Consider the following 17,439-nt stretch of genomic DNA (forward strand, 5'->3'; position numbering starts at 1 on the left):
GTCGTAAAATCTAAAACAATTTTTCTTTATCCGCAATAGAAAATTGTTAATTAGTGTTTTGGCCAATAAATCAATGTAATTTACATGTATTAGCAACAAAAAGTTGTGGTACATTTTCGTTAAGTAATATACATAGTTTTATTTATTACAATGAACCCTGCAAAACAATTATACATTAATCGTAGTTTTTGGTTTGAACTCGAGGTGATTCGATTTGATTCGCTTCGATTCTCTTCGCTTAAATCAAAATTCGAAATCCTTATTAATTGAATTTTATATAAGGTTGTTTAAGAATTTCGATTTTGACTGACTCAAGTCAATTTGTCTCTAAAAAAAACTTTTAGGCTTTGACTATTTGGGTTTCCAAATAAAGTCTATTAGCCTTAATATATTTAATTGAGTATCAAAATACAATTAAAATTATTCCCAAATTGATTCTGTGGACCTACTTCTCAGGCCTCGAAAGTTTGCCAATTTGCATAAAATCGTAAAGTAATCTTCCACCATTTGATTGATGCTTACAAATAACTCCACTGGCCCTGGCCATCGAAAGTGGGTGCTGGTTGTTGATGAAATGCTTTCACCGATCGGAGCGCCGGCAAATTGGCCACCGAATAAACTTATTTGATATGGAAGATCGGACCCTCATTTCGGTCATAAACAACCGAGTCCACGGGACATAAACAATGGCATGCGAGGTGGCTAACACGCCTCTTTCCCACTCACTCATTCACCCAATCGCGCGTTCATTGATGATTATCTTAACGGTTTTCAGAGGTTCTGCGCATTTTATCTCTCGGGATGATGGCGAGGAATTTTCATGTGAATGCTGGGCAGAACGGAAAGTCATCTTGGTAATGCTCCATGTGCTTCGTATTCTCATTCTCGCCGGCATATCAATTGCAGAACTAAAAGAGTGAGATAAAGGAGTTGAACAAAATGTTGAAGCTTAAAAGTTACAGAATGCTGTAGGCTATACACTGAAGAACAAAAGGTGTTTAAAATTGTTTTGTTGTTAGTTTTTGTTTCAAAAAATAATTGTTTGCTTAGGACTGGAATGACACACTGGACTTATATATCTAAGTAGGTCAAGATTTTAGTTGATTCATTTCATTAAATTGAAGCTTAAAATTGATTGAGTCATCCAAGCCTAAGCGATTTTAAGAAGTGTTATAAAGTAGTAAATCGCAGTGTTTTATTGTACAAGTTATGTGCTTTTAGAACTGCTATTTTTACTAGGCTTTCTTTGACGATTTCCTGACCTAGGAACCACCATTTTCCTCAGTGTGTGTCTGGTTGTTCCTCCATCGCAGGTGAGTGTGTCAGGTGCAATGTGCTGCTTTGAATGGCGTAGCAGGAGGGTCGGCGAAAACACATAAAACGAAAAGAAAACGCAGACAAAAATAAACTCCGCAAAACTCGACTTGCCCATGTATCAAATGTCTCTCAAAGGTAGTTAAACGCTTCCTACTCCACGCAGAGCCAAGTACAAGTACCGACATCGAGTTGGGCCAAGCGAGGCAATAAACATAAACCAGGCACAACCCGCTTTCTGTGTCTTTCGCTCTCCCGAGGCCCCGAGGTAGGGTACTACCCAAATCGGCTGGCCGAACCATAAACTATTTATAGCTGTCTGTCTACTTTCGCGGGACTTCCTTCTAACTGAACTTGTGTAACCGAATCTCCATCTCCAGTGGTCAGTTTTAGCCGCCGTCTCAGTCTGCGGCTCCGTCCCCCCCTCTCTCTTCTCTCTCTCTCCCTTTTCTGTCACCGTCACTGCCTCTCCTTCTTGCAATCTCCCATCTTCAATTGCTTCCCTATGCATACAAATTAACGTTTTAGCACACGTCGCGCTAAGTGGAAAAGTTTGAGCGGGCGAAAAGTCTGGCAGGAAGAAAGAATGAGAGAAATAGCAGAGCTGAAGAGAAAACAAATAGGAAGAAAGCTGTTAAGAAAAAGTTAAGTACCTGGGACAACTGGACGCAATGCAAAATATTAACCCACTAGATGTCAATGTGATAAGTCTGCGGTATCTTATATGTACATCAGCTAGTACAAATCATAACTCGGAACATTTGTAATATATTATTGAAATAGTATATAGATTTAGTGTCTTCCAAAAATATGAGTTTCGGAGAAAATTGTGTTCTTAAATTTGGCAAAGGTATTTAAATAATTGATTTACAATGATTAAAGTGAAGTAAACAAATTCAGTATTAAAACAAATTAATATTTAAAAATTAAATGAACAACATTTAAACAATAAAAAAAAAACAAATGTTTTATATATGTACAACCACGGCCAACGTTCCTCAGTCAACATCAAATTTTGTCCAAAACTTTCTTAGATTGTTATCATCATACAAAAATTCAAATGAAATAAAAGGCTACAGGAAAAAAGTTGGTAGTGAAAGAGTTAGAGTAACTTCGGCAAGCCAAACTTTGTTCCCTATCTTGTTATGTCCCATTGATTAGTAGAAATTTTTTTTACATTCTTAATACAAAACTCGGTAGGTTCAAAAACTGAAATCGGAAAATTCGAGAATCAGAAAGCTCGCAGGGTTAAATATGCACTCCCTCCGCAGAATCGTTTTTTCCATGCCCTAGACCCGCGTCGAACTTGAAATCGGAACCCGTTTGTCAACCCCCTCCCGAAAAACAAGTTCTACCCCCAAAAGCCGATGCAAAATGTGGAAGAAGGTTGGCTGAAGAAGAGGGCAGAACAAAAGTTTGCCGCTAAATTTTTGTGACAGCTGTTGAGCAGCAACAATACAGAGAGTGAGAGACAGATATTCCCAGAGAGAATAAGAGTGCCAGAGAGAACCGAACACAAACGGTAAAGCTACAGCAACTTCGGTAAGCCAGACACGCAGCTCAAAGTTTGCGGCTCTCCGCTCATTCGCGTTTCAACCTTCTGCACAAACGGAGTGACGTTCGAAATCGCAGGGTACGGAGTATACAGGGCTATAATAGCGCGATCTTTACGAGTCTCCGGGCGATAAGTGAACCTCGAAGCTCGAAGCTCGAGCCTCGAACCCAAACCCCTAGCCCCGAACCTCGAACCGTTGAAGCGGGACCTCGAAGGGCAGCCCTATGAGCCTTGTCCCACAACCGAAACATTCTAGTGCTTGAACGTGCGGTGCGGTGTGATTGTGTTTGTGAGAGCCCTGCACCTCCTGCCACTATATAGACACTATATATATAATAGGTCACTGGAGCGTGCGATATGCCCAAAGTGACAGCAACAACAACAGCAGCTAAGCAAGCGACTCATGCGCAAAGCAAATGACAAAAAGCAAAGAGCGACTAACGAAAAACGGAAAGAATAAATGGCAGTGGAAGGGGCCAAAGGGGTGACCAGGTGACCGGGTGGACAGGTGAACAGGTGTCAATGTCAGCCGAAAACCAAAACATTGCCGACGCAGTGCAAGATCCAAAGAGGGAACCAATTACCGCAAAACAATATTTAACAACAACTACTGCAAGCTAAATTAAATTATTTCCATGTTTTTTGACTGTTGTGCTTAAAAAGTTTTGTTTGAATATATTTCGTTTTAGCTTATTTTATTATATCACTTAAAAATTTCGTTTAAATAATATGAGCGTATAAATTATAAGAACAATACACTTTAATAACTAAATGACTCTAGTGAGTTTTACATTTTATCGGTCAAGAATTTCTGAGTAATTTTTGTTATTACTAAGCGGTGTTCTTAGTAAAAACTTTACTATTTACAACTCCTATAATTTTTTTTATTATGAAACGAAGCTAAAATATGTATAGCCCACAATTAATATTTTAAAAGAATTTTAATCGAAAATAGATGAGATTAATATATCAAAATAGTAGTGTATATCTTTACATCCTTATTTTCACCTCTAGAATGCATTATTGTTTTTGAAAATAAAAATTCAGTTAGAGTTCATGCTTTCGATTGAGCACTGTAGTTGGCTTGCATTTGGAATCGAACCCTGAAACTACCCCCGAGTGTGAGAAATTGCCACAGGTTGCACTTCCGCTGGTATCCAATCGTTGCCATTGATTTTCTGCGTGTGCTTTAAATTTGTTGTTCATTATTTTCTTGTTAGCCAGTGCAGTGAAAACAACTTTTACAAACGAAAAAACAGAAATAGCTGCCATTTCACCCGTAAATTGAAAACGAACAAAAGTAAGCAAGTAACAGCGAGAAAAATGAGAAAACTGAGATAACCAAAACCAATCGGACAGCATCGGTTAACAGTATTAACCAGCGACTGGCGTCTGCATTGCGGACTTCCGTTCATTTAAGCAGATTGTTGTTCAAAGGGGCCATGGGGAGGCAGCTCAGTTCACCACAAAAAGAAACTCTGGGCAACGCATCATTGGCGTGGAATTGCTTTGACTAATTTCCCAATGAGTCGGCATTTGCGGCTGCGCCCTGCGGCACCACCATATGGATATAGTATCTATAAATATATATATATATCGGTGGATGTATGTGCGGGTCCATGTGTGTGGCATGGCTATTAAAGCTGGCCGGGAAGAGACTGTGAACCGTTAGTAAAAGCTACATTGATAGCGGCTCACCCGCTCCCCACCCGCTGTTAGATAAATAGTTTCCCTTCAAATATTTGCAAATGCGCACAGTGAAAAAATACCCATACTTGGCCTTGTTTAAGTACCATTTCATATAAGCAAACCTATATTTTTTACTATATCATAAAAACCAGACTTGGAAAAAGACGCTTGAAATCAATTCCCAAAAATTGAAACAATCGAAACCCTTTGTTATGAACTTCTTGACTATTTTGTATTGATAACAAAGATCAAGATTATTGTCAGTTAATTTTTAATTTTGTACGATTTTCGTTAAATTGTGTTATTCCGTAGGTATGCATTCGCAATTTTTCTCTGTGTATAAAAACGCTGTCATAGTTAATTGAGCCAACAGGTAGCTTCAGCTTAAGCAGTGCTTTTTAGCCAGATCTCCGGAAGGAGTTGACCCATTTGCCGGCGACCCAATTGCATCTGAAATTGTTGTCTAATTAATCATCAGATTAGTTACTGTAACAACTTAATTCGACATGCCATGCGAATGCCGCAAACAATTGTGTGAAAATTGCACAAACCCAACTCGTAGATACAAAAAACAGGCACATAAAGATACAAATATACATAGATGCAGGTAAAACTGATGCATGTTGGGTAATGCACTTGGAATGGAAATCAATTTCTGTTGACCAACCTCAACAGAAATGATATGCAAAACGCCGGATTTTAGTTTGGTATGCATGGCCAAATGCATTTTTAATTGCTGCATTGTTTGGGGAACTGCATATCATGCTGTTGCACAGCCTAAATTATCTTTCAAATCTGCAGCAAATCCCATTGAGAGAATTTCCACATATCCACATTTTGTTCGCCCGGTTTTCACCCAAAGAAATTTCTTTAGAGACCCGTAGACCAGCTTTTTTTGTTTCTCTTGTCCAAAACCATCAACAATCGCTGAACACTGAACAGCGAACTCTGGTAACCGAACAACAAGTGCGTCAAATACAAAACCGTAATCATCTTGTTTGCTCCAACCAGCCATCCATCTATCCATCCATAGATACTCTGGCAGACACACTGTCAGCATTTCAAGTCAACCATTTAACTGGCCAAAACCAAAAAAACAAAAAAAAAAACTGTAGGCCAAGAATTTCTCTTTTCCAATTTGCTGGGATTTCTGCTTTGGACTTTTTCGCTTGCCGACATTTGCCAAATATTTTCGGAGCCTGGGGCTTGAGGCTCTTTCCCAGATGAACCGTTGAGCCACTCAATCCATTGCCAGCCAAATGGGTTAACCGGCCAAATCGAAGCACTCTGCGTAATTACGTGCCTCAAATTTACATATTTGGGCGTGCGAAGCGCAGCTGTAAATGCATATTTCAGCTTGGGCGCAGCAACACCCAGATATATCTCGTGAATATATAGCATCGAAGGTGACAGACCAACGCACTGACGTCAGGGGAGTTTTTTAAGATGGGGAGCGATGAGGCAGCTCCAGATTCTGGTTATCTGAGAGCTGGGGGCGAGAAGTTCGTTATCTGCTGCCGCATTTGTTTATGGGTCCCGGCCGTAAAAATAAACCAAAAATTCCTTTGATTGCAGTACGAAAGCGAACGCTCCCAGGCATAAACACACTACCAGCACCCTCCATGGGAAGTCTTGAATTTGTATATCGCGTCGGCTGATAACCTGCTCCGTAAGCGACTTTTTGGCGGCCCAAGTCGAAGCAGTGCGGGCCCGCTTTCAGTGGCAAAACAATGGTCGTAACTGGCGCGTAATTAGCACACAAAAAAGTCGGTGAAGCCAATTTGTTTGCTTAAAGTGTTTCATGTGCGTGAGAGGAGTGTATCCCCGAGATACTGAGTGCGGAAATGGCCTAGGGCCGCTCTAAATTCACAAACAAACTGCACACACCATTCGTCGGCGACAGCAGCAACATGGCAGGCGAAGCGCCAGCAGCAACATCGCCAGCGGGCTGCAGCATCGCCAACACCAGCAACATCAGCAACAGCAACAGCAAGGAGAGTAGTCCCGATCCCGTCCAGCAGCAGTTGAACTCCAGTGTGGACAGTGGCATCGCGGTGCTGGAGGCGGAAACCCCGACACTAAGGAGACGCCAGCGACTGCACCAGTGCCAGCGCATCCTCCAGGTGTTGCAGCGGGACCATCTCACCCACCAGCAGCTGCGCGATAGATTAAGGTGAGTTCAACCTTGGAGCAAAATCCATATGGATTTCATATTACTGTCTCTGTTTGTTAAAAACCTTTTTGGTTGTTTTTATAATAGCATTAAGCGAATTATTTGGTACTAATTAACACTAATCAAGCCGGTTGTACTCTTCCCTTTCCAAAAATTCCATCAAATATTATTTTGACTTGGTTTGTTAACTTAATACTAAAAGATTTAACTACAAGTGTTTGTATTAGCATTTTACCCAATTTAAACAAGAAGAAACGCTATATTCGAGTATCTCGACTATTATATACCCTTTACTTAGCTACCCAATTTAAAACAAAAACCATGATTTGTGGGCTGCTTGGGTATAACTAGGATCTGCATTTTAAAAACCAATATTTTGGCTTTTAAAGTTTCCGAGATCTCGACGTTCATACGGACGGACAGACGAATAGACAGACGAACACGGCTAAGCCCACTCCGCTTTTGGTCCTGATCAAGAATAGATATACTTTGTAGGGTCGGAAACGTTTCCTACTACCTGTTACATACTTTTCAACGAATACAATGAACAACGGAATAAATACACCAAAAAAGTAAATCCGTAGTCACAATTCCGGATTGGAAAGGTTCTTAAAATATAATTATAAGCTACATTAACTTAAAAACTGGTGTGAAAAGTTTTTTAAGATATTTTTTTTTCTTGTGGCCATAACGGAAGCAACTGACAGCTGGGATTGGCTTATTGGGCCAAGTCGACTTGGGTGCGCATGGAGCCCACAATCTTATAGACATTGCAAAGCGCACATGCATCTCCAGCTCTCAGACTGCGGGCGGATATCAATTTATGCAAATTTTGCCGACCTCAAAATGGAAATGACAAAATCTCGGGCGCAGTCAGTCACTGCGTCAGTCAGCCAGAAGTCATTCCGTGAGCAGTTGGGCTCTTCTGGGAATCCGTTTCGACAATTGTCAAAGAGAAACCCAGTGCTTCTGGCCACAGCGCTTTCAAATGAGCTTGCAATTTGTTTGGGAAAAAATACGAAGTGGCGGGGAAGTTCCATTAGAATGATAATGGTCGACCAACCCAGTTTTGCGATCATAATTGAAGGTACCTCTTTAAACTGTATGGTTGTCTGTTGATTGTGTTATAAATATTGCTTATAAAGTAATGGGCAAAGCCTTGGATTGAAATAGATAACAATACAAATTATGATTCGTTGTAAGAACACTTTTATTACGTACAATATTGTACCTAATGGTATCAATCAAAGTGTAAAATAACTATTTTGAGCATATTTAAGTAAAGAGTATAGAGCATCCCAGAATCGACTGGCTGTTACACCTCAAAGCATGATAATTTCGTTTTTCCACACGAGTATCGCTGCCTGAGGAGTGGAGGCGCAATCTTATCGAATATTTCATAATTAAGTTGATTAATACCAATTAATTGCCGTAAGCTTTGCTTGCCCAATGGCAGGGCCAATCGATTTCGGAGGCTTTTTCTTTCGGCCACAAACTCTTGCCACCAGCCAAGCTGCGGACATGTGACTGGCAGCTGCCAAGTGGCATTTGCATTTGCATAACGTCCGTTGGACAATGCGAAGTGCCGACGAATATTGGATGGGACGGGGTCATAACTGTCCATCTTTGGGCGGCTCAATGGGGATTTGCTTTCCACCCTCTTGTTGCATGGCCAGCAATGCTCCGACCCACTGCGCCACAAAGGGCCAGTTCCATTTCGGTTACTCGCCCGTAACGCACACAAAACCTAAAAGAAATAAATAAATTTAAAAAAATACCCTAGGAAATGCGATTATTTGAAACTGAATTAGGCCATATAATTAACGCAATTGGAAATAGTATATACTTGTATGTGACTTAGCCTTCAAAATAGTCTTGACACTTATCTGCGAACTTTTCGTCGCATACCGAGATATATATATATATATTTATCACTGGACGCGAGCGGAGCTCTTATCAATTCGGCGGTCGGCTATATACGCGAGCCGCAATAGCGAAGTGGGCAAACAAAATCCAATATAATGCCCATATACCCCAGTTATATATTGTGCAAAAAGTAAACAATACCGAATATAACTTGGCTAAAACAAACCTGTCGCCGCTCCAGTCGCAGTCGGAGTCAGCTGCTCCAGTCGTTGAGTTAACGCGAAGATCGTTGGCACTGGAAGCCCTTAGCCGCGTGATCTTAATCAGTTTTGTGTCGAGCAAATAGCCGTGATTTGTTTCAATTTCTGCGTCATGCAGTCGGGGCTGTTTTCGGTGTCGTCGGTCTGGGTTTTCTGAAGATGGATTGAGGTGATCGGTGGTGCGGGGCGAAGGCAATCAGCGGGCCGAGTTCGTGTGCCAAACACCTCCGGAATATGTTCCCGAAAGTGATTGATAATCGTCGTACATAACTGCAAACAGAAATAACGAGCCAAACGAAAAACTCAAATTTGTGGTAATTATTTATTCAGAAATTCCCCCGGAGAAGTTCACTTCGGTTCAGTTGGAAGACTTCAAAAATAAAATACCCATAAAGCCAACAGCTTTGATGCCAACTCAAGTGAATAACACAATAATTAAACACATTTTTCTTAGAACCACTCACACACACCTGAAGCTATAAATTTGGTTTGTAATTAATGCAAAAGTCACCGCAAGTTATGCAACTCTAAACTTCCATCTCGCCAGAAAACAGCAATACTGTCGATAAGTATTTTTCAAAAAGCACATTCATACATTTATCAACTTTAATTAGTGCTAATCGCGGCGGGCCAAAAATAAACACAAAGAACAGCACTTGGCAAATAAATAAAGAAATTAGTAGCGGCCAGTACGTGATTCAAACGATTGCAGTTAGTGCTTTTTGAACTCCTCAGAAGTGACTGCATCCGAACTATGCGATAAGATTTGCATAATAATGATGAATAATGTTTTCCAAAATGATTTATGACAAGTGTTCTTATATCGCTTAATTATAGAGACTGGTGTTTTTTTTTCTTTATGTTGAAAGTTATTTATTGCCTTTATATTCCTTCTATTTTTTTAGTCACGAAATCAAATGTGACCAATTGGAAAAATATTTTCTTACGTGATGTTTTCACTGGGAAGTAATTTTACTAAAGATGTAATTACTTCGGTTTAATATTTAAAACCTTTAACTTGCCGAAACTTAAATGCCCTGCAAAGGGTACTCACCCACACAACTCCACGTCGAAATCTTGGTAATTTAAAACGAACAAACAGAAACTTTTTGATAAGATTAAGGCCAAAGTATGAATTGGCCGAAAAACACGTTAAATGCTCACAATATATAAAAAATGGTTCGGTGGCAGAAAGGTTGCTTCTGATAGCACAAAATAGTTTTATGCGAGACGATTTCATTGATTTAGTCGATTTTGGGGGTTCGATAGGCGTGGGGAGAGCTTTCCAGAATTGTGTGTGTGTGGTTCTAAGGCAAATGCAAAGCAGTCAATATTCTAACCGAATTCAATGCGAACTCCGCAGTGCTTGAAGCGCTACTTGCGACCCTACATCTGCATCATGGAGCTGCCAATCTGTCGACCTGGAAGTGGGAATCTACTGCTGGGACTCACCTCCGTGGTGGGTCTCATCGGAGGCGCCTACCTGCTGCAATGTGGCGCCCAGCAGCTCATGGGGTGAGTTAATAAAATGGAGATAAAGCAAACCATTGCGTCCCATGGATGCAAGTTCGGATACGTGAGCTAAACTCCGGATCCGCACGTGCGGATGCATCGGAGATACAAATGCGGCGCGAGATAAGTCCAAATTGAAAATGAAACCAAACTTTCTTGACTGCAGCTTCAACCCGGTTACGTGTCCATCGTTTCGCACGACTTGATTGCGTTTGCGTGTGGGAAATGGCGAAGTGAAGCAGATTTGACATAATTGTTGCCATTTCTCCAGCCGCCATTGCCATTTGCCACTTGCCTCTTGCTACTTACCACTTGCCTCGGCAGCAGTTGCTCACTTTGGGCATCGAGTACGTAGCTTCGCCTTAATCAGGGATTGCGCAATCTCCGCCACCTGTTTCCAATTTATGCTGCACCTGTTGTGCTCTATCGATGGTCTGCCGCTCCGTTAGACGTTTCATAACAATCCCAGACCAACTGTCATTGACTTCCCGTGAATTTGGCCGTAAGAACCGCAGATTCTTGAGGAATGGCCAACGGAAGTCGTTGGCCAACAAAGGGCACTACTTTCCCCCATCCCCATACCCCCCTATTCGCGTTTTCCTTAAAAAGCGTCACGAATTGCCAATAACAATTAGCCGTGGCCAACAACGCCCCTCGATTGTTTGCCTTTCGTCACCTTCAATGGCAACTTAATTAGCCGCTTTGTTGACAATTTTATTTGTATTACTACTATAGCGATGGTTACACATCATTTTTGAGTGTGCTAGCATACTATACGTTTCGAAACTGTATAACTTCAAGCAAATCCCACACTTTAATGCAACAGACTACATTTTTTCTTGGTCTTGATCAAGATTTTAGAACACTTGTGCAAGCCACGAAAAATTCATGTTGCATTTCAAAATGTAAGTAAAAAGAATAAAAATTAATGTCGGATTGCTAATCTCGTTTTACAAATTAATTATTCCGTTCTGAACAACCAAGAGCAAGAAAAATAAGTTTATACTCTTGAAAAGGGTATCATAATTTAAGTCAGAAGTTTGTAGCTATTGCGTGTATGTTTATAAGGATTGGAGCTATAAGCGTAATACTGAATTATCAAATTATTACTGTTTTTTTTAAGTGAAAAAAGATAAGTTAAATTTTTGTTTAAATTATGTATTTTTTCAATATTTTGTTTATTTTTATGGGAGCTATATGGTATATTCTTATGATTTCGATGAAATTAAAATCGTAGTTCTGAAATATTTAACCATTATTAAATCTCGAAGAACTAAAAATTTAAAAACAGCAAAGTCATTTTGTATACCCTTGCAGGGTATTATAATTTCAATCAGAAGTTTGCAACGCAGTGAAGGAGACATCTCCGACCCTATAAAGTATATATATTCTTGATCAGCATCACTTGGAGAGTCGATCTAGCCATGTCCGTCTGTCCGTCCGTCTGTCCGTCCGTCTGTCCGTCTGTCAGGCTGTCCGTCCGTTTTTACGCAAACTAGTCTCTCAGTTTTAAAGCATGCAACTTTCCCATAAAGTCCGTCCGGATCGGACGACTATAGCATATAGCTCCCATAGGAACAATCGGAAAAATAAATAAAAAAAATTGTAACTGCTGTTTTTGAAATTTTTTTTAGTTCTTCGACATATATTATTAGTTAATTTTTTCAGAACTACGGATTAAATTTTATCAAAATCGGACGACTATATCATATAACTCCCATAGGAACAATCGGAAAATAAATACAAAAAAATTATAACTTTAACTATTTTTAATTTTGTTTTAGTTCTTCAACATATAGTAATGGTTAAATATTTCAGAATTACGGTTTAAATTTCATTAAAATCGGACGACTAAATCATATAGTTCCCATGGAAACAATAAAAATATGTGAATTTTTTTTTCGTTTTAAATGTAACTTTTCTATTTTGTAAATTTTTTTTTAATTCTTTTTGATTTATTATTAATTTGACAGTTCAGAACTACGCTTTTAATTATATTAAAACCGGAAAACGATATCATATAGCTGCCATAGGAACTATCGATTAATTAAGCTGAAATTCATCATAGCTTCAATGTTTTTAAACATACACGCAAGTAAATCAAATTGTAATGTGTTCAAAAATATTTAGTTTTTGCAATGGCTGCAAGGGTATATGAACTTCGGATTGCCGAAGTTTGCTTCCTTTCTTGTTTTTATTTATTTTTCAGATTGTTTCAATGGGAGCTATATGCTATAGTTGTCCGAGCCGGCTCGTTTCGTACCTGCAATAGAAAGACATTTTTTGGGAAAGTTTTAGGCAGATAGCTTTTAAACTGAGAGTCTAGTTAGCGTAGAAACATATGGGCAAACGGACATGGCTAGATCGACTCTCCCAGTTATGCTGATCAAGACTATACATATATAATGACTGAAAATAGTACCCTTCACACGGAAAAAAAAAATGTTAGCTGAAAATAATCATAGCTTGAATGTTTATAAACATATACATATATAAATCGTAATTTATATGTTTTAAAGAATATTATATTTTAAAAGGCTGCACGGTATATAAACTTCGCCTGGCCGAAGTTTGGTTCCTGTTTTGATAGGTTTGAAAAGTGCAAAGGTAATTAAAAAATTAAAACATAAAAATAACTTATTCCAACTTTAATTTATTTTAAGTAAAGACTTGGGCTTATAAATACAATTTTATGAGGCTCAGCCCATAGTGTAAATAAACTTTAATGTGCCTGAAGAGCAATTTGAGTAAACGTTTATTTCACTGATCATTTTGCGGTTTTTAAAGACGTCTTGATGTTATAAATGTACAACTGAATAGTTAGCGCTAAGAGCCAAACAAGTTGTGGAATTGTGGAAAGTCAGCCAAATGCAATTAACGCTGGCCGATTCCACAGTAGAGATATCCACAGATATTCTGAGTTTTTTTTTGCTACTTAAGTGAGAACAAACGAGTTATGTTGGCCTTGTGGTAAGTGAAAAGCAATAAAAAAGTTATATCTAAACCATTTTTAACGGTGGAAAGTAGGATCTAAAGCCGCATGTGAGAGTGAGAACAATAACAAGTTGCAGACGGAAATTGTGTGTGAAATATTTGAACAAAAGCAATTTTAGTCATATGTGATTTACTAATATTTTATTTGAGCTACAACTGTGGCCAAAGGCTCTGAAAATACAGCCCACTTTGCAAGTGTTTTAATGCATGCTTTTAGGCTTCCTTTTTTTAATTTTAAATTTATTTCTTTGGAAATTTCGAAAAGGAAATTATGCTCTTTAAGTTAGTTTCTCATACTTAATGTCAGTAATGACCTCTCAAAAGTCAGAAAATAAGTGTAACACATACTTTGAGTTTCTTAAAACTTTATTAACCCTTCAAAACAATTTTATCATGCCACTTACTCACATGAAATATGTCCTATACCAAGTATATAATAATCTTCAGCTTCAACTTCTGGGAAATTCTGAAGATTCTATTATCAATGAAGCGTTTGTGAAAGCTCTTGGTTGTGTTATTAATAAAGACAGAACCTGAGGGCTTGACGCTTTCTCGTGCGGGAATATGCTAATCGGATACATGAGACTTACATATATTAACCCAGATTCTCAACACAGATTTCTGGGAATCTCAAGACATGCGATTTGTCTCTGAAAAATGTTCGCCAAATTTCGAGCGGATGAAAGTGTTGTCGATTCGTGGCGCCATTTGTTGGCGAAATAATAATTAAACTAGACTCGAATTCAGTCAGCAGTCGATTGATTAGTTAATAAACCGCTCGCAGCATGCATACATTAATTTTTGCCAGACAAGAACTAAGCTAACTCGTTTGCGGAATGCTTCTCACAATTAGCATTTGGAAATTAATGAAGTTCAGGCCAAGACGGCAAGCGGGAAAAACATTGCCAAAAATAAATTAGTAGACAAATGAATGCAGTGGACAGCCGATGATGCTGCCTGTTGAGCTTGGACCACGTATCTCCCACAAAACGGTTCCTGTTCGACCAGATTTCCAGCTCTTGTGGAGCCCAGATTTCGGAGAAGAAAGGCGATAAATCTGCCTGCAAATATGCGCAGTCATGGCTCGGATTCCGCTACATAGACCTGTTCGACGGGGGCTATATGCAGGGGGACTACAGTACTTACGTCATGAACGAGTTTGTTTAGCGCTAGAGAATGGAGAGTGGAGAGTGGCGATCGCAGTGCTCCCGCTCGGTCTCTCCGCGTTTGAAACCGGCATGGGATATGGATATGGATGTGGATGTGGCGCTATAGTGAATGACGAATGGAGAATGGAGAGGCGATAGGGAGGCTATAGAGACCCGATCTCAGCTGTTGACCGCCGACTCTCAAAGCCAACTGCGCATAACAAAGGCGAACCTTGTGCGAGAAAGTTGTCAGTGTTGTGGGACGCGGATCGCGATTTGATAGCGAATTGGCATTTAGTGCTTCCATTGGCGAAATCGGTTCAACGCGAGTGCCATGCCAAATCCCGGCAAGCCCAGCGGCGCTAATCAGTCGACAAACATTTTGAATACCTGAAAACCCGATCGCACTGGAGTCCGGACACTGGGGCCAGCACAGAAAGACCACACGGACTATCCAGACCCAGGGAGAATGCTCTTCTCCCCGGAGTTGTTGTGCCAGGTGGAGCGGATGATGTGCCTGCCCATCAGTTTTGCGGTGCTGGGGTTCCTCTTCATGGCCTGCACCATGGAGGTGGTGCTGCTCAAGCTGACCACCAGCGATCCGGTCTTCGGACCGCCCGCCGACGATTGGGAGGAGAACGGAGGCCCGGACGCGGAGGAGCAGATCTACTACGAGAATCTGGAGAACAACTACGAGCACTGGGCCCGCAGGAGGATGCGGTTCCACCAGCGACAGCAGCAACACCAGCAGCAGCAGCAACACCTGGCCACTTAATGGGACTTGGGTTTAAATTTAAGTTAGTTGTAGCGGCTATAAGCGGGTATACTGACTGAGCTTTCTTTTTCACTTTTGTTTTTAGTTGATTTGAATGGCCCTTGTAAAATATTGAAATCTTTCGCCAGTGTAATGTTTTCGCTAGCTTTCCTTAAATTATATTTGTTTGTTTGTAAACGAAATTGCGAATTTTGCCATTTGAATAAGTTAAGCAGCAAACCGATTGGCGATTGCTCATTTCGAGCACGTACAAGACACCCAGGAATTCCCTTCTTCTCTCTTGTGTAAGAACTGTAAGTGACTGACATAATCCGAATGCATATCGAGACAAGGCGTCTCGTTAGATTGTAAGATGTGTGATAGAGCTACATGTATTTTAAGCTATCCGATACTGCTTTAGTAAGATGATTAAACCTGACTATAAAACCACGTTCAGTGTTTGTTTGCCTGGTCCAACGGGTTTGGTTTGTTATGCAATTCGCTGGGTATCCAGGGAGAAAGTCAATTGCGACATGCAATTGCGTTTGGGTGGAGCGACGACTCTTTGTTTGGGGGATTGTTTGACCACTTCCAAAGTTTAGCAACACGATCGATGGCTACCGACTAATTGCTGAATTCCGTCTACGACCTTCTGGCCGTTGAATAACCCCGGCGGTTCGTCACAACTGACCTGACTAATCGTCTGGTTTTCGATTATCCAACCGTTAGCGAAATAACATCTGCGATTCCTTCCGCCTTTTTTGCAGCAAACTAGCCAATAAGAAGTGGAAGAAGGAGGAGACCAGCGAGGATAACCACTGCAACGTCTGCTGTGCGGACTTGGATCTGAGCAGTGACAAAAAGTGAGTAAAAGTCCTATTTCCGTCAGATCACCTAATCAGAGTTCACGCAATCAGGCTTTTTTAGGAAATACATTTGTTATTTATTAAAGAATTTGTTATAACCCATATTCACAATAACACTGACAGTGTTTTTAGGAGTGGGATACCATTTTGTTGTCACAGCACTTAATTCGAATAATATTTTATATATTAATATCATCAAATTATACTACTATTACTATTTCCAAATATCTATAATTGTAAAAAAAAATCAGATCATCTAATCAGAATAAATGCAATCAGCCTTTTTTAAGATACATTTCTTATTTATTAAGGAATTGGTTATACATATACACAATAACACTAAAAGTGTTTTTAGGAGTGGGATACCACTTTGTTGTGACAGCACTTAATTCGTATAAAATTTTATATTTTAGTATTATCAAATTATACTAATATTACTATTTCCAAACAAATTACTATTACCAAAATTATACTAATATTACTATTTCCAAACATCTATACTTGTAAAAAAAAGTATAGCTAAATTTAAATATTTACGTACTCTAATATTATAGATCAGAACGTCCAAAGAAGCGATCATATTAATGGGTGTTTCGATGTATTTGGTTAGACTTGGGGCAAAATCTATTTTGTTCTTGAAAATAAGAAATTAACTACGTATTCGAAACATTGTTCTCCCTCCCAGCTACGTGACATGTTGCACCTGCGGAAAAGCCGTTTGCCGCGGGCCAAAGTGCGCCGACTGGCGACCCAAGGACGCCAAGTGGGAGTGCCAGCTGTGCCAGAGCTCCAAGGAGTCGCTGGCCCACACCTCGTCGTGGGTGGCCGAGCAAATGTCCTTCAACCAGCACAAGTTCGTCTACCCAATGAGGGCGAGGAGCGAGGTCTACATACCCATTGTGGGCGACGGCAACGACAGCAGCATGCGTAAGTCGACCCACAAGCCACACATGGGACATGGTTTGGACTTACAGTACTCATTTGGTTGCAGAGTTCGAGAGCGTTAGCCAGATCGGTCAGACTGCCGGTCTGGACGAGCGGGCCAAGATCCGCGAGTACGTGGAGGAGATCGTGGCCGAAATGCTGGGCGGGAATTTGGACCACATCAAAGTGGGGCAGCTGTCCAAAAGCGAGAATTGTAAGTACTCAGATTGCCTGAGATTCGATTAGAGCAAATGCAATTCATGCAATTTGTGCAAATGAGATTCAATTGGCGCGGCAACATCTCCATTCAAAATTGGCAACAAATGTTGCCAAGACTGTAGCAACATTTGTTGCTGGCCTGCGAAACTCAAATCGAAGCATACT

The 17,439-nt window shown here is 40.2% G+C and overlaps 2 protein-coding genes and 1 long non-coding RNA gene across 12 annotated transcripts in view; 2 read left to right on the top strand and 1 right to left on the bottom strand.

Annotated features, from left to right (window-relative positions):
• Positions 1–2,907: 2,907 nt before the first annotated feature.
• Positions 2,908–17,439, top strand: part of LOC108149595 (general transcriptional corepressor trfA) — a 41,274-nt gene continuing 26,742 nt past the window's right edge. Inside the window, exons 1-5 of one of the 10 annotated variants that reach the window (XM_017277275.1) lie at positions 2,908–2,947; positions 6,134–6,731; positions 16,033–16,128; positions 16,817–17,058; positions 17,123–17,269. In XM_017277275.1, the coding sequence (XP_017132764.1) occupies positions 6,469–6,731; positions 16,033–16,128; positions 16,817–17,058; positions 17,123–17,269 (748 nt within the window). In that variant the 5' untranslated portion in view covers positions 2,908–2,947; positions 6,134–6,468. The other 9 variants (XM_017277276.2, XM_041709867.1, XM_041709800.1 and 6 more) reach the window with 9 other exon arrangements.
• Positions 7,924–8,710, bottom strand: LOC121467837. The gene is made up of 2 exons (XR_005977868.1): positions 8,578–8,710; positions 7,924–8,478 (listed from the first exon to the last, which is right to left on the bottom strand). It is a non-coding gene; the product is annotated as an uncharacterized LOC121467837 (long non-coding RNA).
• On the top strand, positions 14,720–15,715 carry LOC108149602. The gene has a single exon (XM_017277296.2). It carries the CDS (start codon positions 14,981–14,983, stop codon positions 15,284–15,286), a length of 306 nt encoding a protein of 101 aa, XP_017132785.1. The 5' UTR covers positions 14,720–14,980; the 3' UTR covers positions 15,287–15,715.

This window comes from Drosophila elegans, unplaced genomic scaffold, assembly GCF_018152505.1.
Source record: "Drosophila elegans isolate 14027-0461.03 unplaced genomic scaffold, ASM1815250v1 contig_133, whole genome shotgun sequence".
Taxonomy (NCBI): domain Eukaryota; kingdom Metazoa; phylum Arthropoda; class Insecta; order Diptera; family Drosophilidae; genus Drosophila; species Drosophila elegans.